Genomic DNA, 27,500 nt, shown 5'->3' with positions numbered 1-27,500 from the left:
TGATAGAGAGAGGTGACTCACAGCAGGTGTCTGACGTGTGTGTGATAGAGAGAGGTGACTCACAGCAGGTGTCTGACATGTTGTGTGTGTGATAGAGAGAGGTGACTCACAGCAGGTGTTTGACGTGTTGTGTGTGTGATAGAGTGAGGTGACTCACAGCAGGTGATTGACGTGTTGTGTGTGTGTGTGACAGAGAGAGGTGACTCACAGCAGGTGTTTGACGTGTGTGTGATAGAGTGAGGTGACTCACAGCAGGTGTTTGACGTGTTGTGTGTGTGATAGAGAGAGGTGACTCACAGCAGCAGGAGCTTTGCTCTTGGAGGCCACCACCAGGAACTGACGCTGGGCCTGAAAGGCTTCCTTCACCAGGTCCGCCTGCAACACCCACGGCATCCACCTCAAACTGTGACACCATGACATCCACCACACACCATGACATCCACCTCACACCATGACATCCACCATGACATCCACCACACACCATGACATCCACCACACACCATGACATCCACCATGACATCCCCCACACACCATGACATCCACCACACACCATGACATCCACCTCACACCATGACATCCACCACACACATGACATCCACGTCAAACTGTGACACCATGACATCCACCACACCATGACATCCACCTCACACCATGACATCCACCATGACATCCACTTCACACCATGACACCCCCCACACACCGACATCCACCTCACACAACTAAGAATATCCACCACATACCATTACATTCACCACACCACAGAATACATCCACCACATACCACTGAAAACATCCAGCGCACATTTACATTAATTAGCCACACGCTACTGAAAACATTCTTCACACACCATAACATCCATCACACATTACTGAAAACATCCACCACATACCAATGAAAACATCAATCACACACTATTTGGCATTTCATCCACCATGCAGCAATAAAACATTCACCATACACCACGGAATACACCCACCACATACAATTACAACTGAAAGATTCCATGCACATCATTACATCCGGAACACACCACTGATAACATCCACCTCACACCACTGACAATATCCACCACACACCACATCCACCTCACACCACTGATAACATCCACCTCACACCACTCAAAGCATCCACTGCACATCACTACATCCACCTCACACCACTGATAACATCCACCACACACCACTGATAACATCCACCTCACACCACTGATAACATCCACATCACACCACTCAAAGCATCCACTGCACATCATTACATCCACCTCACACCACTGATAACATCCACCACACACCACTGATAACATCCACCTCACACCACTGATAACATCCACCTCACACCACTGATAACATCCACATCACACCACTCAAAGCATCCACTGCACATCACTACATCCACCTCACACCACTGATAACATCCACCTCGCACCACTGATAACATCCACCTCACACCACTGATAACATCCACCACACACCACTGACCACTGATAACATCCACCTCACACCACTGATAACATCCACCTCACACCACTGATAACATCCACCTCACACCACTGATAACATCCACCTCACACCACTGATAACATCCACCACACACCACTGATAACATCCACCTCACACCACTCAAAGCATCCACTGCACATCATTACATCCACCTCACACTACTGATAACATCCACCTCATACCACTGATAACATCCACCTCACACCACTGATAACATCCACCTCACACCACTGATAACATCCACCTCACAGCACTGACCACTGACAACATCCACCTCACACCACTGATAACATCCACCTCACACCACTGATAACATCAACATCCACCTCACAGCACTGACCACTGACAACATCCACCTCACACCACTGATAACATCCACCTCACACCACTGATAACATCCACGATAACATCCACCTCACACCACTGATAACATCCACCACACACCACTGATAACATCCACCTCACACCACTCAAAGCATCCACTGCACATCATTACATCCACCTCACACCACTGATAACATCCACCTCACACCACTCAAAGCATCCATTGCACATCATTACATCCACCTCACACCACTAATAACATCCACCACACACCACTGATAACATCCACAACACATCACTGATAACATCCACCTCGCACCACTGATAACATCCACCTCACACCACTCAAAGCATCCATTGCACATCATTACATCCACAACACATCACTGATAACATCCACTTCACACCACTGACAACATCTACCACAAAGAGAGATTGTTCATACATGCTTTATGTACATACATTACACACTCTTCATACAGTTATAAATGCGAACATCACACATACTAGTAACACAGGGTTTATGAGTGTCCATAATGTATGTCATTCACAATGTTCACACTGGGTTTATGTACATAAACCACACAATTGACACACAGGTTTATAAAAGTACATTACACATTATTTAAACAGAGTTTATAAACATACGTCAATTGTCACACACACTGTTTATACACTTTCTTTTTTTTTAAAGCGCATTCACACACACTATTCACACAGGGTTTATAAACATGTCAAATGCAAAAACCCACCGTTTGCGCACATTTGCAAGCAGACATCAACATCTTCCATCTTTCTTTCTACACATCTTTCATAAGTGGCCATCATACACACAAACACAACACACACACAGCAACACCCTCAAAGTGAAAAGACGTCAAATTAAAAGAAAGAACAGACACAAACAGACACAAACAAACAACAACAAAAACACAAGAAAAATGAACACAAGTGAGTGACGGGCGCAACAGCCGAGTGGCTAAAGCGTTGGACTGTCAATCTGAGGGTCCCGGGTTCGAATCACGGTGACGGCGCCTGGTGGGTAAAGGGTGGAGATTTTTACGATCTCCCAGGTCAACATATGTGCAGACCTGCTAGTGCCTGAACACCCTTGGTGTGTATACGCAAGCAGAAGATCAAATACGCACGTTAAAGATCCTGTAATCCATGTCAGCGTTCGGTGGGTTATGGAAACAAGAACATACCCAGCATGCATACCCCCGAAAGCGGAGTATGGCTGCCTACATGGCGGGGTAAAAACGGTCATACACGTAAAATCCCACTCGTGTGCATACGAGTGAACGTGGGAGTTGCAGCCCAAGAACGCAGAAGAAGAAGAAGAAGAAGAACACAGTGAGCAACTCCCAGTCCTCTAGACGTGAAGGTGTTCACATAGCAGTCAGCTGCAGCAGGGAGGGAGGGAGGGAGAGAGAGAGGGAGGGAGGGAGAGAGGGAGCCTACCTGTGTCTTCACATCCCCCCCAATGGTGGTGCTCAAGGTCAGGAACTTGGCCAAGGGGCCAGACATGAAGTCGTCAAAGGCCGTCACAAAGGCCGCAGAATCACCTGCAACGACCCACAAGTCCTGACAGCTACTCCGCCTGCATACCTGTGCATTTGGCTGAAGAGGAGAAATATTTCCTAGCTTCCCCGTAAACATCTCTCTCCAAATGGCAACAGATATTTATTATTTCAACTGTGCATGTCTGGATATTTATTAGTTTATCTGTACATATTCACACATTAAAGCTCATTTGTACATGTTCGGATATTAAATACAAATCCATTTCACCATTTTCAGGAGGTAAACACACACACAAAACAAAAAACATGGATATGCATGCTAACTCATCCATGCAGGCACACACACATCCACACACACACGCACACCCACACCCACCCATCCAACCACCCCCACACACCCACCCCCACTCACCCCCAGTCCCAGCAGCGGCGTCCCCTCCAGACTTGAGGGCCAGACTCTCCAGGCGTGAGGCCACCGTCTCCAGGCGGGCCACCGCGTTCTGCAGCGCTGACTCTGACATGCTCCCGGCCTGCGTGCGCACCTGTGAGGTCAACACAGACAGCTGAGAGGCCAACGTGCCGCAGGCTGCCCTACCCTTGAGCTCTCCCCGCTCAGCGGCCCGGTCTACCGCCTGGCTCAGTGACTCAATCTGACTCAGAATGGCCTGATCCTTGGCCGGCAGCACGCCCTGAGACACAGCGCCGCTTCCTGCAGTGGCCGTGACAACGTTCACTATGCTAACGTGAGAGCTGGGGGTGGTGGTGGGTTTGGTGTCAACGCTAACGCTACCTGTCGCGCTTTGTCTAACAGTCTCTTCGACCACCGGCGCTTGCTCGACCGGAGCGGAGGTGACCGACTGGATAGGGGGGCCTGGTGGCGGCTGGTCAGCAGAGGGCGCCGCGGGCTGGCCGGCAGCAGGGACAGCGGTGTTGGCGTGGTCGGGTTGCTTGGTGACGGGGGTGATGGCCGGGGAGGGGTGGGCGGTGACAGCCTCCGAAAAAGCCTTCTCCTTGTCGCTGTCCGAGGGGCGTTTGGCGTGGGCAGGGAGCGCGTTGTCGTCGTCGGCAATGTCCAGCTTCTCACGGCAGCAGCACAACATAGTTTCACACGCTGCTGCCCATCACTAGACAGACGGAGGGAGCAGAGCATGGCTCACATCAAGCACATACCTTCCCCCCCCCCTTCCCCACCCACACACACACTGCACCTGCCATGCACCTCTACTGTCCCATTCTGTCCATACTTCTAGACAGGTGTAATAAACCACGTGGTTAGCACACTGTAGTTTCAATCCTAGGGTCCTAGGTCTTCTGTACAAATTCATACACACTTCTGGACAGGTTTGACAAACCAAGTGGGTAGCACACTGTGATTTCAATCCTAGGGACCTGGGTTCCAATCCAGGCTTCGAATGGCAGGTTAAGGATGGAGAATTTTCCACTCTGCCTGGGCAACAGGCGTGCAGACCCGCTAATCCTCTTCGTACATATCCACATGCAGCACATCAGACAAGCAAGTTGAAGATCCCTAACCCATGTCGGTGTTCTATGGGTTTTGGAAATACAAACATTTCCCACATGCACTCCCCTGAAAACAGAGTAAGGGTGCCTAAATGTTGGGGTAAAAAAAAAAAGAGCCATACATATAAAGATCAAATGAAGATGGGAGTTTGCAGTGCATGAACGGACCCTGCCACGAAAAAATGTTACTTTTCTCATGCTTTCTTTTCTTACGCTCCAGTTCTGAACCCATACCTTCCACTGCTCTGGTCACCTCATGCATCCTACACCCCCTGAACCACCAGGCCATGCTCTGCTGTATAATTCACCACGCCACCCCATCACTTTGTCCCCCGAACCTCCCCCCTCCCCCCCGCACTAGGATGAACTTTTATAAAGCTGAAGGTTAACATAGCCTCAGAATCGCCATGTTTTCAGTTACAGAACATCTAACTGGATTTCATTTTCTGAGCAAATAACTTAACACAGCGTAGCAGCCTTTTGTTGTCTGTTTTCAACAGATTTTCATATCCCACCTTTATTTTTCAGACTGTGTAAGCGTAAAACAAACTTAACAGCACATCCCAGAATTGTAAATGTGTCCACCGCTGGAAACACAAATGAGATCAATATAGCATGTTTGACAACTGAAAGTGCTGTATTTACACATGCACCTCAAACTGCACTTAGTTTTTCATTTTATATATACATCAGATAGTCAGTCGTGTTTGACTGTGACCATCTGAACAACAGAGGAAGCAACTGCTGCCCTAACTTTCTGAGCTAGAATTTTATTATAGAGGAGAGTGTCCTGCCCAAGTCACATCCCCACTCTCTCGGCCAAGAGGGTTTTAGGACGGTTGACGTTGGGATGGTTCCCAAAGGCCAGCTAGCCCCCAAGGCTGAGTTTTCGCTTTACACAGCTGGCATCAAAGCATTCCCAGAGTGATCTGAATTCTGTTTCTTCTCATGCTGCATGGTTCTATACGAATAAATCCATGTGAGGAGTTTCAGTTATACATTTTTTGACTCACTTGTGTAAACAAGTGAGTCTATGTTTTAACCCGGTGTTCGGTTGTCTGTGTGTGTGTGTGTGTGTGTGTGTGTGTGTCCGTGGTAAACTTTGACATTTTCTCTGCAACTACTTTGTCAGTTGACACCAAATTTGGCATAAAAATAGGAAAAATTCAGTTCTTTCCAGTCATCTTGTTTAAAACAATATTGCGCCTCTGGGATGGGCACAAAAAAAAAATGAAGCCGAATTATATGCAAACTGCATTTACTGTTATATTTATATTTTTTGTATTCTCTAAACTTGGCACTTTGATCTGATATTCTGACCCAACAGCTAGAGCAGTCATTATTATCATTTTTTGTTCAAACAGGAACTTCTTTTGCTAAGCATGGAATTCTTATTTATTTTGCAAACGTTTTGGTGCAGATAGTAAAAAAGGGAAATTACTCTGTAATGCTAGGGGAGTTAATTTGCTTTAAACTGATCTTTCTCATCTTAAACATTACATTTTGAAATTATACTCAATACATAAAAAGCTTGGATTTTTTTTAAAGTGTATCACAAGTGAGTCTTGAAGGCCTTGCCTCTTTTGTTTTTCTTTCTGATAAACTGGTTTGATTCATACCACTATGCAGCTTAACACACAAAATAGATACATGAATGAGAAAGTAATTTCAGAAATAAATATCCTAAAATAAATAACTAAAATAGGTAACAAGTGACCAAAGTATAATGAAAAATAATAACAATAACTTTTTTTTTCTAGAACAGACTAAAACAACAAAGAAATAAATAAATGAACAAAGACACTGCTGATAAATTAAAACCATTCACCAATCTACGAATGACACAATAGCATACACAGATAACAGCAATGTACATTTTCAAATTAATCATTTTCTAATGTAGACATATTCAGACAGTCATTTTTTTAAAAAATCCATTAAAAAAATAATAAAGATTCCATGTTAAACAGACAGACACAGTCATATCCATAATAATAACAATTAAATAATAATTATAATTTTGTACAGTGCTAATTCTTGCCTAATGTGACTCAATGCTCTGCACACTCTCCGCTCACACAATTCATACACCACACACTTGAACACCACAAAATAACACCATACACACTCATTAAACAGCCATCTTCACACACACACACACACACACACAAGTGCAGCTAAGGCAATTCTTAACAAAATGAATATATCCCAAGACTGATTTAAAATTCACTTGGAGTGTTAGACGGACAAGGCGACAGCTAGATCCAATATTTTGTGGGGGTGGGAAGCGGAGAGGGGGGAAAGGGAGGCAGTGAAACAAAAAAACTGTGTTCCCCAACTGTGTTCGCTTTACATTTTGGAAGACTGAAGAGCCTTTCACTGGATGTATGGAGTGATGGCCTAGAGGTAACACGTCCACCTAGGAAGCAAGAGAATCTGAGCGCGGTGGTTCGAATCACGGCTCAGCCGCCGATATTTTCTCCCCCTCCACTAGGCCTTGAGTGGTGGTCTGGACGCTAGTCATTCGGATGAGACGATAAACCAAGGTCCCGTGTGCAGCATGCACTTAGCGCACATAAAATAACCCACAGCAACAAAAGGGTTGTTCCTGGCAAAATTCTGTCGAAAAATCCACTTCGATAGGAAAAACAAATAAAAGTGCACACAGGAAAAAATACAAAAAAAATGGGTAGCGCTGTAGTGTAGCAACGCGCTCTCCCTGGGGAGAGCAGCCCGAATTTCATACAGAGTAATCTGTTGTGATAAAAAGAAATACAAAATACAAATACAAGAGGAGTGATACATGGAAAGCAAAGCAGACAGATACTGCGAAAGTGACCCATCAAAACAGCCACAGGCAAAAACTGCAACTTTGTATTCACACCAAAGCTACAGACAGTCAATAGGGGAAGCCCATGTAACGTCATGTTCACACACACTCTCTCTCTCTTTCTCTCTGTTATTGTTATTGTTGGCGTACGGACAGATTGGAAGACTGGGCGATGCCTAAAATCTTTATCCTTGAATAATAATGTTTTTGAATCTTGAATCTTGAATCCTGAATCTCTCCCTCTCTTTCTCTCTCTCTCTCTCTGTACTTCTCTTGGTCAGACAAAGAGAACCCAAGCATTCACTGGCACAGCACCTTGCAACAGTAGCTGGCAAAGACCTGACACAAATTCACATCCCCCATCTTTTTCTTCTCTCATCTAGTATCACCTGAACCTGAAAGGATGTTAAACTACAAAACAAACGATCAAACAAACACAGACACACACACACACACATTTACACAATTATACAGCCACCTCCACAGCCCCCTGTTTGTGTCTGCCTTTATTTGTAGCATTTAAGATGTGAGGCAACAGTGGGGAGAAGCTACATGCAGTGAACAGGGCTAATTGGGAAGAGCACGTGTTTTACGTCTCACCCACTCCAAAACCAGTTTCAATGAGTGCAAACCCCAAGGACTTGCTGATGGGAAAGCACCCCCCCCCCCCCCACCCCCTATTTTTTCTCCACTGCAGCTGTGTGTGTGTGTGTGTGTGTGTGTGTGTGTGTGTGTGTGTGTGTGTGTGTGTGTTCATGTTTGTATGTCTGTGTCTGCATGTGTGTGTGTGTGTGTGTGTGTGTGTTCATGTTTGTGTGTGAAAGAGACAGCATGTGCACAAAAGAAAGAGAATGAGTGTGTGCATTTGAGAGAGAGAAAGAGACAGAGAGAGAGAGAGAGAGGGGGGGGGGAGGTTGTCAGTGTGTAATATATACGAGGGTTTAAGGGTGGGGTTTAATGGGCTGCTACTTTCATCTGGCAATGAATAAAGTTTTACTTCTCACGGGAAATACACAACTGAACTAACATTTATGGTTCTGCTCTGTTTCTTAATTCAATTTACAACATGAACTCAGATGATTTGTGTCTGCTTCTGTTACACACCCTTAATTCAATATTTAGCTACATGTAGCAAGTATTTGCATTTCTTTTTGATCTTATTTTCAAGTAAATATAATGTCTGACAATGAGCCGTCTGATGTTTTTACACCATCATTATTTATTTAATTCATAAAGTGAGCACACAACGACAAGCAAAGAATCAACCATATAAATTATCCTTTAAATCTTTTTCTTTCTGTCATCGTCACATTCATGATCATCACAGAGATTTAGTAGAAGTTGTTTTTTTTGTTAATATTTTTGTTTTCTGTTTAGTTTTATTCTCTTTTTTTATTATTTGTCGCATTATTGTTGTCATAATATATTTTTTCTTAACGCAATTTTTTTTTAAAACCGATTTTCAAAGATTTTCTTCTTGGCAGATGTGGTGTAGCGTATATGGATTTGTCCGAATGCAGTGATGCCTCCTTGAACTACTGATACTGATACTAAAAATTTTTTTTTATAAAAAACAAAAAACATACATTTCCCCAAACTTTCCCCCACCTGACAAAAAGACCCATACATTTCCCCAAACTTTCCCCAACCTGAAAAAGAGACCTATGCATTTCCCCCACCTGACAAAAAGACCCATACATTTCCACAAACTTTCCCCAACCTGAAAAAGAGACCTATGCGTTTCCCCCACCTGACAAAAAGACCCATACATTTCCCCAAACTTTCCCCCACCTGAAAAAGAGACCCATACATTTCCCCAAACTTTCCCCAACCTGAAAAAGAGACCTCTGCATTTCCCCAAAACTTTCCCCAACCTGAAAAAGAGACCCATACATTTCCCCAAACTTTCCCCAACCTGAAAAAGAGACCTATGCATTTCCCCAAACTTTCCCCAACCTGAAAAAGAGACCTATGCATTTCCCCAAAACTTTCCCCAACCTGAAAAAGTGACCTATGCATTTCCCCAAACTTTCCCCAGCCTGAAAAAGACATCTGTGCATTTCCCCAGCCTGAAAAAGAGACCTATGCATTTCCCCAACCTGAAAAAGAGACCTATGCATTTCCCCAAGCTGTGGTAGCCCTGCTGTGTCAGCGACTGAAGAGTGAGTCCGAAACACTGAACACCTGCCAGATTAGTCCACATCACCTTGGTCAGGACAGGCAAGCAACAGGTGACCCACACAACCTTGGGCAACAGGTGAGTCCTTCACCTGCCTGTGCTACATGCCAAATGACGCTAAATGACAGCCAATGGATGGATAATGACATGACATCAAGCTCTCTACGACCGACTTCGGAACCACTCTGTTTACGCATACCCAGATTCAAACACTCCACTGTCGGCCACTGCTCTTTCTCTGTCTCTGGACCTTGCATTTCAAATGAGCTCCCGTCTCCGTTCGTTCAAGTCTGGCCTTAAAACCCACCTCTTCCCAAGATAGCCTCCCTTCCCTGCCTCTTGTCTTCAGTTTTTCAGTCTATAGTTACGCATGTGTGTGACTGACTGCTGTGAAAGCGCTTTTATTTTGCCTCTGTACAAGATTTAGCGCTAAATAAATACTTATTTTCATTATTATTATTATTATGTGTCTTTCCACTTCCTGATCAGCTTGGAAATGCCACAGGTGACTGATCGCTTACAGGGAAAACAGATGCAGCCGAGAGCTAGGTGTATGCTAAAATGATTTGACCCCATGATGATCACTGATAGCTCCAGTGAGTGATTACTTTGAGTGATGATGGATGTCATGTCAGCAACCCTCCTGTAGTCACACAGATCTGGTCTGGTCTCTTTAACGCTTTACTTTATGGCTGATGTTGGCTTCATGATTTTTTTTTTTTTTTTTTTTTTTTTTAACACAAACCTAAGGTAGTTTCAGTTTCAGTAGCTCAAGGAGGTGTCACTGTGTTCAGACAAATCCATATATGCTACACCACATCTGCCAAGCAGATGCCTGACCAGCGGCATAGCCCAACGCGCTTAGTCAGGCCTTGAAAAAAAAAAAAAAAAAAAGTCTAAGGCAGACTCTCATGAAGTTAGATTTTTTTTTTAATATTGTTGTTGCTTTTTTTTTTTTTCTACAGCATATGCGGTGTAGCGTATTTAGCATCTTGACATATTTCATTATATACTGAAGTTTTCTTTTTAACATACATGTATTCCTTGTTTTTGATGTCATTCATGTAATGAATTTTCATCATGTAATGATGTGTACTTAACAGAATAATCTGTTTTCTGTTGTCATTCATGTCATGATATGGCAAGTTTCATTATGCACGGATGCATTCTTCATAGTATACTGTTTCTGATGTCATGGAGGTTATGTCTTAATAAAGTGTGCTTTATTATGCATTATGTAAGAAATGTGTAATCATGTATTGTGTTGTGTATGTGTGCTGATATACTGGGAATGTGTGTGTGCGTGTGCGTGTGCGTGTGTGTGCGTGTGAGAGAGAGAGAGAGAGAGAGAGAGAGAGAGAGAGAGAGAATGTGTCTGCGTGTGCACCTTTGTGCATGCATGGGCAAGCATGCAACTAACTACATGCTTTCTGTTTGTGTGAGAGTATTTACCTACTGAAGCTGGTTTTAGCAGTAATTCTCTTATCTCAGGATGAAATGTAACCACTACAGCTTCTGCTACACTCACCTGGTGCATCAAGACCAGGTTCTGTGACTGGCACACAGACCAAAGTCTGTGAAACTAAAACAATAAATACCCTGCCCCTTGGAGGGATACACACCAGGATCATCCTCTTCCAACCATGACCTGCATCAGTTTTGCATGTGGGCGGGGGTGTTCATGATGGCAGCATTGTTAAGTGGGGTTTTTTTTGTTTTGTTTTGTTGTTTTTTGGGGGGTTTTTTTAGCTGTTCTCTCTCTCTTTTTTTTTTTTTTAGTAATGAAGTTATTCCCATAATCATAACAGGAGGATAATATGCAAACTTTGTTCATCAGTCACATCTTTCTTATTTTATTGAAGTCATGAAATAATTTCCTGATGTTAAAAAAATACACCAGCAAAGTGCATCTGTCAAATCTTTCTTAGTTTCTTACATCATTAAGTAATGAAATCATTTCCCAGTCACATGATGAATATCATACAGTCAGACTACAAGGCACATATCTGCTGATTGACCGGTCAGTGGAGAACGGTGAAGACCTTAAATCATTTCCTGGTCACATAACAATAACAGTCAACACTGTGAGGCACACATCGGCTCTGTTGGGGTAAGACCGGTAAGTTGAGAATGGTGCTGAGTCATGAAATCCCTTCCTGATGCCTACAGAGCAACAGTGTCAGCCGACAGCCGACAGGACAGCAGGACAGCCAACAGGACAGCCGACAGGACAGCAGGACAGCCAACAGGATGAGTGTTCAGAACAGAAAACAGAGGACGCAATGCCCCACAACTTCTCACCACTTGGTGTGACAAGCTGTCTTCCTTGTCCCTGCGGTCCACACGACTCTGGCTGAGAACAGAGTGAGAAAAAGGCCCACACACCGTCCTACAGTCCATATATATCACAGACTGACATCAGTTTACAGTTGGGCCAACAGCAAAGTGACAGCTTTATTATCAATGGTTTCTCTGTTGCAATGGGAAATCATTTACAGCTCAGTCTTTTGTGAAGGACTATGACTCTCAAACCAGGAGGCAAAATTGCACTGAGTCTTAGTGATGCTGCCTTGGGGGCTAGTTGGCCTTTGGGAACCATCCCCAATGCCGACTGTCCTAAAACCCTCTTGGCCGAGAGAGTGGGGATGTAACTTGGGCAAGACACTCTCCACCATAATAAAATTTTAACCCAGATAGTCAGGACAGCAGTTACCTCCTCTGCTGTTCTGATGCTCATACTAGGAAGTGGAACACAACTGACTATCATACAAAACAGTCCAACACTGTGCTGGTTAATGAAGCCTTACTGAGTGAAGATGTGTCATTTGATCCACAGTCACATCCTGGGAAACACGGATGCTATCCTACAGTCTTCCCAAACTGTGTTAGTTAACTTTATGCTCCCTTGGTTGTATGAAGCTGTGTACTCTACAGTCACTGGGAATGTTGATGCTTGACTGTTCATGCTACCTGGCTGTTTTTTTCTTGTTGAATTAACAACTCACCTTTTACCAAGTCCCTTTAGTAATCATCTTTCTTTGTACTTCTATACATTTCAAATGTTCATCTTGGATTCCACCATCTTTCCGGTCTCCCCAAACTCATATAAAACCTCCCACCCAACCTTCTTTCCTTCTATCTTTAATCAGAACACTCAATTGTAAAAATCAATACTTCAATCAGAAGTCCACAATCAGCAGTATGTGGGACATGGCGTTAAAGATAATTCCTCCCTGCACTACTCTTGTGTCTGGGAAAAACCAGCTGGTGAACATACTGGCTCTGATGCAGACTGGTCATTTCAAACAACTTGTGCTCCTTACATTCCTACTGCCCGTTCATTGATTACCTGAATGATCCATGGAAACCTCTAATATTTTGGAATCTTTGTCGTATTTTGTCAGTTGAGGACCGTTTCCATTTTCAATATGTAATCATGTTACATTATGGGTTTCATTTCTTATGTCTGGCATTCATTTATAAGCAAAGGATTATGAGGAGTAAATAATAATGATATAACAAATCTTTGAGTCGAGCAGAGAAATTAATAATACTGACATAACATACAATTTAGTCAAATAGTGGAATTAATAATACTGACATAACAGATCTTTCTGTCAAACAGAGGAATTAATAATACTGACAACATACCTTTTAGATAAATAAAGAAATATATAATACTGACGTAACATATATTTTTTGTCCAACAGGATTTAATATCTTTTTGTCAGAGGAATCAATGATACTGACATTTATTTTTGTTAACAAGAGGAATTGGTAATACTGACGTAACAGATCTTTCTGTCAGAGGAAATAATAATACTGACATATCTTTTTGTCAAACATAGGAATTTTTTATGATACTGACATATCTTTTTGTAAAACAGAGGAATTAACAATACTGACATAACAGATCTAAAATAACTCATAGTCCACATATTTCATTGTTCTATTCTGTTTGCAAAAAAAACAACAAAAAAAACATGCACTCGCACAAACACGCACACACACACACATACACCACTGTTTATGTGCACACAGGCTTGATGCATACACACACATACTCATGTGTACATTCACACAAACCCACACTCTCAAGCACACACATGCATACATGTGTTATGCATGCATAATCAACTAACACCAGTACATTCCCACACAGGTCACATGCCAGAGAAACACCAGTTCATAAAAAAAACACAACAACATTGATCCACATACTTCACTCATATCAACATCCCTGTCACCTCTCAACAATAAACACGCTTATTATTTTCCAATCACTGACTATTTAATCGTTAAATAAGGTCCTTTTTGTTTAAATGGTTTATTGAGTTTTTAATGGAAACAAAAACATCTAGTCAACTTAATCACAGAGCACCATAATGCACAGATAACGGATCTTCTTTTTTTTTTCTTCTTCTTCTTTTTTCAACACCTAATAGTTAATAATTATTTGTGGTTCAAGAAAGCAATGAATATTGGCTGTAGACTTAATCATCTGGACAATAATTAACTCAAGGACAGTTCAATTAGATTCAGTGCCCAACATTCACACAACGATTTGACTCGGTCTCAAAAACGTGCAGGTAAGAGTGCAACGAAAACTGAAAAAGCCTTAGGAGCACACGCTCTGACCACTGTTAATCCAACACAAGTCCTGTGATATCATCAGCCATACATCGACTACCCTTTCAACATCCACCCACAGTGACAGAAAACCCAACAGAGCAGAACAAACACCTCTGATTTCACACAAACACTGCATTCTACACCCGAGAGAAACAACATCATACATGTCTTTTAAAAGAGGGATAATTCACCTAGAGGGGAGAGGCAGAACCAGGAAAGAAAACTCATTAGCTGACATCAAATATAAAGAAATATTTTAAAACGCAAAACAAAAGCTGACATCAAATAAAAACAACAATATAAAACCAAGTCCCGAGAAACAGACTACTGTTGAGAACACATGTTTTCCAGGAGCAGGAAGAGAACACTGGACTACTGAAAGGATCAACACAGAATTTTTTCACCATTGTTCACTCAGTGTGCTGGTGAGTCATGTCTGACTATGACTACCTGAACAGGAGAGGAGGCAATAGCTTTTCTGACAATCCGAGCTAGATTTTGATTAGTGAAGAGTGTCTTGCCCGAGTTGTACACTTGAGATGAACTATGTTCCACAAGCATTAAAGCAGTGTCAGTAAATTAAGCTTGCAGTCAGTTTGCCACCGGAGACAATTTATTTATAAACAAAAAACAAATAAAAACAAAACTTTTTCTTTGTATATTGGTTATTGTTAACCACTTCTGTGGCTCTGACAATCAGACAATTTGAAATGAAAGGAATCATCACACACTGTTAAGTGGAAATATTCTAGTGTGTGTGTGTGTGTGTGTGTGTGTGTGTGCGCGCGCGCGCGCGTATATATGCATGTATGCACACATGTTTGCGTGTGTGTGTACGCGCGCACACGAGCGTGTGCATGTGTGCACACATGTTTGCATGTACATAAATTGAAAATTAACAGTTCAGCATATCTATATTTAGCAGAACAGAGAGGCGGCATCAGTTGTCATTCTTCTTCTTCTTCTGCGTTCTTGGGCTGCAACTCCCACGTTCACTCGTATGCATACGAGTGGGCTTTTACGTGTATGACCGTTTTTTACCCCGCCATGTAGGCAGCCATACTCCGTTTTCGGGGGTGTGCATGCTGGGTATGTTCTTGTTTCCATAACCCACCGAACGCTGACATGGATTACAGGATCTTTAACGTGCGTATTTGATCTTCTGCTTGCATATACACACGAAGGGGGTTCAGGCACTAGCAGGTCTGCACATATGTTGACCTGGGAGATCGTAAAAATCTCCACCCTTCACCCACCAGGCGCCGTCACCGTGATTCGAACCCGGGACCCTCAGATTGACAGTCCAACGCTTTAACCACTCGGCTACTGCGCCTGTCAGTTGTCATTCATATCTTGCAAAGTTTCCCCTTCACCAGATGATTCAATATTTAGTACTACTACTACTGCTACTACTACTAGGATTTTGTGCAAAAAGCAGAAAAATGAAAAGTTCAGCAAGATACTTTTGAGACTTCTGTAAATTGTCAAGAAAAATCTGAGACTATTCACAGAACAACCACAATCAAAACTACTGAAACTAGTGTGTGTGTGTGTGTGTGTGTGTGTGTGTGTGTGTGTGTGTGTGTGTGTATGTGTGTGCGTGTGTGTGTGTGTGTGTGAGTGTGTGTGTGTGTGAAGAAAAATCTGAGACTATTCACAGAACAACCACAATCAAAACTACTGAAACTAAATGTGTGTGTGTGTGTATGTGTGTTTGTGTGTGTGTTGTGTGTTGTGTGTGTGTGTGTGTGTATCAACTGTCATAGTAAGCTCGCATCTCCATGTTTTTTGTTTGTGTGTGTCTATTTACCTCCTGAAATGGATATGTGTGTGTGTGTGTGTGTGTGTGTGTGTGTGTGTGTGTGCATGTGTGTGTGCGTGCGTGCGTGTGTGTGTGCACGCATGTGTGTGAGTGTGTGTGTGCCTTTTGCTTGCATGCCTGTGTGTGTATAAGTATGTGTGTGTGTGTGTTTCATCAATCAATCTACTTCCCCTTGTAACTACACAGGATGGGGTGCCAGAAGAACACAGCCTGACTGGCTACACAGAGAGCTGACCCCTGGAGGAGGGTGTGTGTGTGTGTGTGTGTGTGTGTGTGTGTGTGTGTGTGTGCACGCATGTGCGCGCATGTGTGTGTGTGTGTGTGTGCCTTTTGCTTGCATGCCTGTGTGTGTATGTGTGTGTGTGTTTCATCAATCAATCTACTTTCCCTTGTAACTACACAGGATGGGGTGCCAGAAGAACACAGCCTGACTGGCTATACAGACAGCTGACCCCTGGAGGAGGGGGGGGGGGGGGTCTCTCTCTCTCTCCCTCTCTGTATCTATCTATCTTTAACTCCCACGTGCACACACACACACACACTCACTCGAGGTACACACACTCATCCCAGTTCAGTTGTGTTCCAGATTCTGTTAGTCCCTAGATCTTGTACGTGTATCAGGTTCTAGGTATATATGTCCATGGTCCATGGTGTCCCATTCTTAGCACTGAAAAGTTGGTCACTATCATGGAAAAGGTACCTTCACTGTCCTTCACATGGCAAAGCATCTTTCTTTCTTAAAATCATTCGGATCAGTTCAGTTACAGAACAGAAATATGGGGTCGAAGCCGGCAGAATTTGGCCATTGGAATTAGTTGTTTTGTAAGGAATGCGCCGAAGGGAAGGGGTACTGATAAATCATATGTTTGCAAATCTGTCCAATCGGGTAATTTTGGACGGTTTCGGGTAAGAACAGGTTCCGAATTGTGCATCGTCGTCATTCTCATTATTCACCCATCACGTGTGGAATAAATGGCCCCCCTCCCCATTTACCCCCCTTCTAGGACAGGTGTTCTGCTACCCCCCTCCCCATTTACCCCCCTTCTAGGACAGGTGTTCTGCTAACCCCCCTCCTCATTTACCCCCCTTCTAGGACAGGTGTTCTGCTATCTCCCCCTCCCCATTTACCCCCTTCTAGGACAGGTGTTCTGCTATCTCCCCCTCCCCATTTACCCCCCTTCTAGGACAGGTGTTATGCTACCCCCCCCTCCCCATTTACCCCCCTTCTAGGACAGGTGTTCTGCTACCCCCCCCTCCCCATTTACCCCCCTTCTAGGTCAGGTGTTCTGCTAACCCCCCCTCCCCATTTACCCCCCTTCTAGGTCAGGTGTTCTGCTAACCCCCCCTCCCATTTACCCCCCTTCCAGGACAGGTGTTCTGCTACCCCCCTCCCCATTTACCCCCCTTCTAGGACAGGTGTTCTGCTAACCCCCCCTCCCATTTACCCCCCTTCCAGGACAGGTGTTCTGCTACCCCCCCCTCCCCATTTACCCCCCTTCTAGGACAGGTGTTCTGCTAACCCCCCCTCCCCATTTACCCCCCTTCCAGGACAGGTGTTCTGCTACCCCCCTCCCCATTTACCCCCCTTCTAGGACAGGTGTTCTGCTAACCCCCCCCTCCCCATTTACCCCGCTTCTAGGTCAGGTGTTCTGCTAACCCCCCCTCCCCATTTACCCCGCTTCTAGGTCAGGTGTTCTGCTAACCCCCCCTCCCCATTTACCCCGCTTCTAGGTCAGGTGTTCTGCTAACCCCCCCTCCCCATTTACCCCCCTTCCAGGACAGGTGTTCTGCTAACCCCCCTCCTCATTTACCCCCCTTCTTGGACAGGTGTTCTGCTACCCCCCCCCCCCCCCCCCCCCCCCCCCGACCCCCCTCCCCTCCTATTTACCCCACTTCCAGGTCAGGTGGGATATGGGACAAGTACGATCAGACACACGCACAAACACTCTATCGCACACACACACAAAGTGCATCTATCTTTCTCACCTAGTGCATCTCTTTCTATCTCACACAAACCATCTCTCTCTCACACACAGTACATCTCCCCCCCCCCCCCCCCCTGCACCCGTCCCTCCCCCGCCATTCCATTCCATTGCATTTCTATCTGTTTCATTGTAAACGCCCAGAGCTTTTAAAAGTATCATAAGATTAGGCGTACCAAATGTCCTTTTATTATTATTTCTGTCGTAAGATTCTCCTCTCTCTCTCTCTATTGTGCGTTTCATATAAGCAGTTGTCACTTTCTGCACCGAGTGTCGGATTTAGGATGGGATTGTTGTTGATTGTTGAATTGACGCTGTTTTTGATTGGTGTTCATGCTTTCCGATTCACAAGGTTAAAATTCAGTGGAAAGTGTGGAGGGGGGGAGGGGGGGGTGGGCTTGCAGGGGGGGGGGGGGGTGAAAACGAGGACAGCGGCATTTAAGAGTAGCATAAATGGTGTTTTCTCTACGGGTATTATAATTATTTGACAAAACACAACACATCACAATATATCACACAACACACACGCACGCACGCACACACACACACACACACACACACACACACACGCATACACACACACACACACACACATGAGGGCACACATTGACATCGTCCTCAATACTCTTCCCACGGCAACACGTATTCATAATGGATGTACCCCATTTCTGTGTTGCAGGCCTTGTCCCCACCCGCCGACACCCAGGCACTCTACGTGGACATGTGTAAAGACATGGACGGAGCAGGAGTCAAACGTGAAGTGGGTGACGGCACCGAGTTCATCCCTGACCTCCCGGGACAGCACGCGGTCATGGAATCACAAGACGTGACGGCACCAGAGGCCGTGGCTACAGACAGCTCCAACAGAAAAGAACTGGCGTCAAACCCTGAATTACCCAATGTGTACCCGGACACTAACGTGTCTAAAGTGGGTGACGGTACCCAGATCGTCCCTGGCCTCCCGGGACAGCATGTGGTCATGGAATCACAAGACGCACCAGAGGCCGTGGCCACAGACAGCTCCAACAGAAAAGAACTGGCGTCAAACCCGAATTACCCAATGTGTACCTGGACACTAACGTGTCTAAAGTGGGCGACGGTACCCAGATCGTCCCTGGCCTCCCGGGACAGCACATGGTCATGGAATCACAAGACGTGACGGCACCAGAGGCCGTGGCCACAGACAGCTCCAACAGAAAAGAACTGGCGTCACACCCTGTATTACCCAACGTGTACCCGGACAGTGACGATTTCGGGTTCTCTACGAACGAGAAATTGGTAGAGGGTCAAGAGATCATTGAAACACTGGATTCCTATAAGGGGGAGCTTGAAGACCTCTTGCCTTTCATCCATAACATAGCTGTTCAGAGCTAACTGGGGGCATGTGTGCCATGGAATGTATGGACCAGTGCGATGGACTGCACAACATAATCATTTTTACTGACTGATGCTTCACACACACACACACACACACACACACGCACGCACGCACACACACACACACGCACACACACACACACACACGCGCGCGCGCGCACACACATGCACACACACATACACACACACACACACAATTTCTACCTCCTTGTCTAAAATATAACTTTTAATGAAAATTTGTAACACTGAAGAATAAATGCACCCACAACTGCACACTCACTGACAGCATGACGGTGACGACAGTTTACGTCAGCTTCCACTTGGTGATGAAAACAAGTACCACTGGCACATCAAAATTCAATCCTGATTGACAATACCTTACCAATCACCCTTTAAACAAATAAATCAATCAGAAATAAGAATAGAATTTTTTTTTTTTTTTAAACCCGCACATTAATATCAAGAGAAAGAACAGCACTACCAGAAAGCCCCCATCAGTGCTACAGCCTGCACACTCAGAGATGCCAACCCCTGTCAAATGTTTGTCGGAACAATCAGGAAATTTGGTGGGAACATTCTGATTTTCGTACGAACACTCAGATTCCAAACCACATCAGCAAATGGGCATAGACACAGTCTGACCAAGACGCAACTTGATTTAGCCATGTTCTCTCTTGTTTGGGGCAAACGATTAAGCTGACTGGCCCACTCAATGCTGTTTCAACGTTAACACGCATGCAATTAGTTGAGCATCATCGCACGATATCGAGGTTAGCAGTGACTGCCCTGGCCTTGTCTAGAGCGTCTGGGTAATGTTACAACAGGAAAGTGTGTGACCATGCTACGTCATCGAAAAATGAACTCCTCGGAATAATTTTTACGCTGGCGCAACGTCGGAGCAAACTGCGATCGAGCGCAACAAAATACAGGGAAATCGTAAATAGTTGGCATCTCTGCACACTAAAAAAAAGTCTGCAGGCATCTACGCCAGCTACAACCACCTCTACAGACTCCCACAACAGAACAGAGTGCAAGCTGCAGCAGCAGTAGACCAGACGTCACTACCACAGCATGCACCACCGGCTGCCGATGGAGGCACAGAGTCAAGCCAAGCTGGAAGGAAGGGGTACAGAGACAGTGACTAGTGACCTGAGTGCAGAGAGAAAGGAGTGATACCGTTTTGTCACTGGGCCTCACCACTCAGGGGACTGAAAATCCTCAAGGATCAGCTACAAGGCAAAAACAATACATGTCATTGTCAGCCTGGAGAGTTCACCGGTGAGACGATTCATAGCAAAGTTTACAGCCTGTTCTGACACAGACAGCTTACTACACACACACACACACACACACACATATATATATATATATATATGTAGGTATGTAGCTAGCTGGGTAGGTATGTTGGTATGTATAAATTTATGTATGTTATGTATAAATTTATGTATATATGTATGTATGTATGTGTATGTATGCATGTATGTGTATGTATGTATGTGTATATATTGTATGTATACTTGAAACGGGAATGAAATGGTAAACAGATTGGACACAACCCCCCCCCCCCCCCCCCACCCCCCCCTATATATTTTGCCCGGATTAACTGTTGAACAAACTGAATCACAACATCCTAGCACCTGTCAACATGCTTGGAAAAAAGTACGCTTTGTCCTATCCCCTATGTGCCAACCAACACATCACTAACAGTCTGCATTTCCTTGAGTGTAAAACAATTTTCAAGTCATGGAAAAACATGACAAAAATAAGACAACAAGCTGAAATGATGACAAAAGCAAACTGAAAAACAAAACCTTCTATGCACAGTAAAATTTTCAAAAGATTAGACTGAAACTGGCGCTACACTGGAGAACAAATGCTGACAATTAATCATCATCATGCATCCATAATACACTGCACAACACCACATGCTCTGCAAACCACTGACAGGTTATTTCAAGTTATTCTGACACAATGCATCTGAAACACTGTCTGATATATAATATACATGTACTGGTAACAGCCAAATAACATTTGCTGTAATGCAGACGCAAGTCACAGCACACAAAGATGCTATCGTCACTGACAGTGGCAATACTGGCCACCTACACAGCTCTAATGCCCAGGTTTTTTTCCTGCTGAAAAATTACTCCTATTCCAGAATGTGAGAACGTTTACTTTAAAAACCCATACCTCATCTTATGAGGAGAACGTAGAGAGTGGGGGGGGGGGGGGGGCAGGGGGGGAGGGGGGATTTACATCCACACAAACCTGTCAATTCTAACTGAAAGAAGCACACCACGTATTCCTGGAAAGATTAATTTTGAGAATCGAATAGATTCTTTTTTCTTTCCTTTTTTTTCTTTTTGATGGCAAAGTCTACTTTGCCGGCATTGTGTGCTGACCACTGTGAGAGAACTGTCGCAGAGAAAATCATTTCTGTTACAATACAGCATTTTCAAACGTCAGCTATCAGCTGGGGGGGAAAAAACCAGTGCAGGAAAGAAAAAAAAAAGGGGGGGGGGGGAATCTTCTTATCTGATGTGATGTGATGTGAATCTTCAGTGCTGTTATCAACACAAAATATAAAGTGAATACATGAGAGTGAGAAAGTCATAAGTAACTGAGAGTGTAAAAGCATCAAAGACAAAGGTTTGTTGTTGTTGTCTTCCACCATGAACGGTAGCAAACAACTGAATATGATGAAATAAGAAAAGCACAACAATTATACAGTTTCAACAAAGCAGATTATGAACAAAATGTTGCAAGACAAATATAAGACACAATCTTTGTTGTTATTTTTTGCCATGTTTCTGAAAACAGATGTACACCATTGTTTGAGTCAAACTCAAAGACAAGAGTCAGCAATGTGAACAACTCAATCACAGTCCTGCTCTTGGCTTTGTCACAAATACATTTTTCTTTTCTTCTTTTTCCCCCCCCCCTTTTTTTTTTAAAGAGTACATCTCCACACAGAATGGCAAAATGTTCATGCAATTTGTCCACAAAGCATCACATCAATCCAGCCATTCATTAATCCAGCCATCAGTTAATCAATCCATCAATTAATCAACCCATCAAACTGATCAACAACGAGGAGTGAAAAGAGGGGTCTACAGGGACTAAATTCCCAAAACTGAACATAAGAGGATCTGACATGTGAGCTTGCTCACCACTTCGATCTTACAGCAAAACTGCAACAAAGAGGTGAAAATCAAAATGTTGCACAAACCATGACCGTAACTGATCTCAGTTTTTGAATACTGCTCAAAATCATGTTGACATCACAACAACAGAATCAGGTGTAATCACATCCAGTCTCATTACACTGTTCAGTCACACTGTAATTATTGTACATCTTCACTGTTCAATAATTCAGGTGACAATGAATGAGTAAAATGTCTTAAAAATTCAGTCTTTTCAATCTGACTGTCAAAGGAACAAAGAAACCAACACAAAAAGCAAGTTAAAAAAAAAAGAAAAAAAAAAAGGTTAACACTGACAAGAAGAAAACTCAGAATACAAAAAAGGCAAAACATACCCATGAACACAAAGGAATAATACAGATAAATTTTACAATTAAAAGTCATCAAGATCGACATTTTTAAATCACATTCAATAGAATATCATACACACGTAACACAGCAAAAGGATCAAGAACTGATGTGCCAAGAGAAACATATGTTACATACTGAAAAATGAAGGGGATGGAGGAGGATGAGTTGAGAAAAAACACACAAAAATACAAAGCGTGACTAAGGTTGACACCACACCCATCAGCCAATCCTCAGCTCTGACAATATTCTGTGTTGGCCATCTTATATAAAATCACGATGGCACTGAACTCGTGTCTGAGAGCAAGAAAACTTTTCAAGTGATAAAAAAAAAAAAAAACACTGCAAAGAATGTGAATATAAATTACACACATCCAAACAAACAAAATGCACACAAATTAAACAATACTTAAAGAAAAACTGCCAAATTTTACTTCTAGATCCATTCTTTCAAAAATATCATAATGGCTTAATAAGCTGACAAAAAGTTTATCAAATGGAAGACCATACTGTGTCAAACTAGCAGATTAAATTATTAAACTGTCTAGTCACCTTTTGCAGACCATCTAAACGTTCATAAACAATTACTGTTTCATTGCAATGCATGACCAGGGTTGCACATACTGAAGTTCATTCACACTAGTACCCCCCAAAAAAAGTACCATAAATGTTTCACATTCAGTACCAGTTAAAATTTTGAGAAAGGAGGGTGGGCCTCAGTATGACATTCTCAGGTCATATCCATCTTTTTTTTTCTTTTCCTTTTTTTAACAATTAAAGTTGATCTGATGTTTTTCACCATGACACAGGTATGTGTCATCAAACACCAATCAGCATTTTGCTTCTGACACACTGGATGTAAGGACCTTGCTGACTGGCTGGGGAATCCATCAGTCCTGACTCAGAGCAGGAAAGCATTTACACTTACACGCCTGTAAGTGTAACTGAAAGCAACGAGAAACTGACATAACCATTGGCTGTTTCATTTCTCCTGTAACATCAGTTACTGCACCTTTGACTAAAAGGAAAACTAGCTTATGCATTGAAACCACTTTTGGTAAATAATTGTTGAATTTGTCTCAAATGCTTTTCATTACCACTGATTTCATGCTTTCATATCCCTTCTTGGACTATCTGTGCGATATCTTCAATTTCTGTTTCTGGTTCACCCTCATTTCTAAAAACAGGAGGTGCTACACTGGTCATTCATAGTTGATAAAACAATGGAAAGAACAACATCAATAACATTTTTTTTCAACTGAATATTTAATCTATTATATACTTTTGTCTTCAGCAAACCTGTCACACACACACACACACACACACACACACACACACACACTCTCCCTTCAGACACTCAGGCATGCACACACACACAAACACTATTTCATGCCATCTCTCTCCATATTTTTCTTGCACACATACACACACACAAACGCACACAGTGAAACGCACACACACACACACACACACTTCAGACACTCAGGTATGCACATACACCAACACTATTTCATGCTGTCTCTCTTCATATTTTTCTTGCACACACACACGCGCGCGCACACTCATGCGCACACACACACACACATCCCTACACTTTTCTATTTCAAATCTCTATTAATACATTTTCTTCATCTCACAAAAATTGGAACATGATAAAATCAGTTATAGTCAATTTTGCAAAAAATCTTCCTGGTCTTCAAAAGTAATCAACATCTGCCACTGCTATTAATTCAACAACAGGTCCATCAAAATGCAACTCAAATTGGAAAATACTTTCAAACAGTAAACGAAATCGAAACTAAGGTAAACAAATTCAAGTTAGTTTTTATGTGGGTGCAACCACCATAGTGTGTCAAAATGCATCTGAATGACAAAGAAAGTGTGGCATCGACAACCTGAACTGAGAAAGGAGGCGTGTCAAGAGCGCACCATCACAATGGGATGGGCTCTATTGGTCTCTGACCAATGTGCGTGGACGTGAACTGAGAAAACGACTGACATGAAAAGAATCTTTTAGACACTTTCTCTGTGATGCAATGATGAAGAAAGTTTCAAATGTGACCAACTACTGGCTTTGCTTTAAACGGTTGTTCGAAGCTGCGAGTTATCGAAAACCCGACTGCAGCAGACCCCTGCAGGAGCGTTCGGTCAATTTAAGTTTGTCTGAGGAAAAAGATGCACGCTCTCAATCAATACGGGCATGATGCATATAATAAAAGTTCTATACAACTTGAGATATAACCAAATTAGGCAAAACGACTGAGCGCAGCATGAATCATCTAAATCCATCTTTCGTCATCAAATCGTCTGCAATAGTGCGGCAATGGGAGCAGCCATTTTGGCACCCGCAACTTTTCACTTGAAGCTTTAAATAACCAAAACGGGAAGGCAAGTTAGTGACAATTACCAATGAAATGTTATGCGAAAAAAAAGTGAGCGTGTGTAACGGCATAACACAAAAAACGTTACTTTTCTTTACCTGTTTCTTTTGTGATCTCCGGTAGCTTCTTCGCTTCCGTGTCGAGGGCGAGGGCGGGGTGACCGGATGTGTCCCACAATGCTCGTGGAACAGGAAGGTCAGGTCTGGGGTTCGGCAAAGGTTTTATTTACGATTTCGAAATGTCTGACAACAATCAATTAAGGTGCTCGTTGTTGAGTTTGATATGATCACGACTAAAATAGTGTTGGCCCTCAAGGTCAGTTTTTTTTCCATTGCGTCAGTCTTGGTGGACGATTTATTTTTCTCACACACAGTGCTGACACTGAGTACACGCCTGCAGGCTGTGATGAATTATGATGAGAAACTGGTGCCAATGATCAACAACAACAATAATAAGATTAAGAAGTATAATAATAATAATATGAAGATGATGCTGATAAGCAACAACAACAACAATAATGATAATAATAAGTAGAAGTAGTAGTAGTTGTAGTAGTAGTTCTGCATTTCTTACAGGTGGATTGTATAGATCCAGCTTCCTCGGTGCTCCAAAGGAATTTAACAATACACCGGTGGCATGAATAAGCTTCAGGATTAACAAATTAGAAACGTATTACAAACTAGCATGAAATACTGTCTTAAATAAGTGTGACAAACTTACAACACATCTCTTAGTTCCTCACGCGCCCCCCCTTTTTTTTTTCTTTTTTTTCCCTGAGCTTAACTCCAGCCTACTTTTCCTGACCTTAACTCGACTCCACTTTTCATTACCTTAATTCAGGCATACTTTTCCTGAACTCAACTCAACTTCGGCCTTTTTTTTTTCTTTTCTTTTTTTTTTTTTTTTAAATGACCCTTGGTCCACTCTTTCTTTCCTTGCATGAATGTCTTGGAGCCTAGTCTTTAAGTCTGTATCAAAATCTTTAAGTTATTTTCTCGAACCTTGGTCTCTCTCTCTCTCTTTTTCTCAAGGCCTGACTAAGCGCGTTGGGTTACGCTGCTGGTCAGGCATCTGCTTGGCAGATGTGGTGTAGCGTATATGGATGTGTCCGAACGCAGTGACGCCTCCTTGAGCTTCTGAAACTGGAACTGAACTAACTCTCTCTCTCTCTCTCTCTCTCTCTCTCTCTCTTTTCTTTTTTTTTTTTTTTTTTTTTTTTTTTTAACCCCAATACCTTCAGATAATTGTTTAGCCAAAACAATTGTGAAATTCATTCTCCGGCTTTCTCAGGTCTGTATCATCTCAGGTTCTGCCTCTGTGTTTTTATGTCCCTTGAATATCTTCACTATCGGGGCGGTAGGTGGAAGGGGGTGGGGGGGAGTGTTTATGGAGGAGAACCTACAGCTGTAAAAAGAAGGGGGAAAAAAAGAAAAAAAAGAAGGGAAGATTGACATATAAAAAAAAAAAAAAGACCACGATTTCATGTGTTTCAAATCACAAAGAAGTGTTATTCTATTGCTTCATGAAAACTTTCCAATGAGCAAAACGCAGCAGGTAAGTGCATTATCGCTGTGTATGTCTTGTCTGCACTTGAAAAGAAAGAAAGAGAGAAAGAAAGAAAGAGAACAAATTGAAAACAAAGTTTGGGGGGGTGGGGGAGGGGGGTGAGGGAAGAAAGATAAAAAGAGCGAACGAGAAAGAAAGAGACCGCCCCCCCCCTCCTCCTCCTCCTCCGCCCCCTCTCCACCCATTCCCACTGAACAGCCCCCTCATCCCCCCCCCCACACACACCCCTCCCACCCCACCTCCTCACCGAGCTCCTAAATATTTGTCAGGAGTAAACCTAGTTTATTGCCAGACAACTGCCTACCTAGAAAGT

The 27,500-nt window shown here is 43.2% G+C and overlaps 1 protein-coding gene across 5 annotated transcripts in view; it reads right to left on the bottom strand.

Moving 5' to 3' along the window:
• The window catches only part of LOC143291259 (adenylyl cyclase-associated protein 1-like), a 93,474-nt gene extending 67,678 nt beyond the window's left edge, over positions 1-25,796 (bottom strand). For 2 of the 5 annotated variants that reach the window (XM_076601081.1, XM_076601084.1), the window contains exons 1-5: positions 25,720-25,790; positions 20,866-20,918; positions 3,759-4,470; positions 3,285-3,388; positions 298-375 (exon numbers count right to left, since the gene is read on the bottom strand). In XM_076601081.1, the coding sequence (XP_076457196.1) occupies positions 298-375; positions 3,285-3,388; positions 3,759-4,446 (870 nt within the window). In that variant the 5' untranslated portion in view covers positions 4,447-4,470; positions 20,866-20,918; positions 25,720-25,790. Of the gene's footprint in view, positions 1-297; positions 376-3,284; positions 3,389-3,758; positions 4,471-20,838; positions 20,919-22,859; positions 22,881-25,719 lie in introns of all 5 variants that reach the window. The other 3 variants (XM_076601082.1, XM_076601083.1, XM_076601085.1) reach the window with 3 other exon arrangements.
• Between the last annotated feature and the right edge of the window lie 1,704 nt (positions 25,797-27,500).

The sequence above is a fragment of the Babylonia areolata genome, chromosome 16 (genome assembly GCF_041734735.1).
Source record: "Babylonia areolata isolate BAREFJ2019XMU chromosome 16, ASM4173473v1, whole genome shotgun sequence".
NCBI classification, from domain to species: Eukaryota; Metazoa; Mollusca; class Gastropoda; order Neogastropoda; family Buccinidae; genus Babylonia; species Babylonia areolata.
This window is presented reverse-complemented; position numbering and strand designations above follow the sequence as displayed.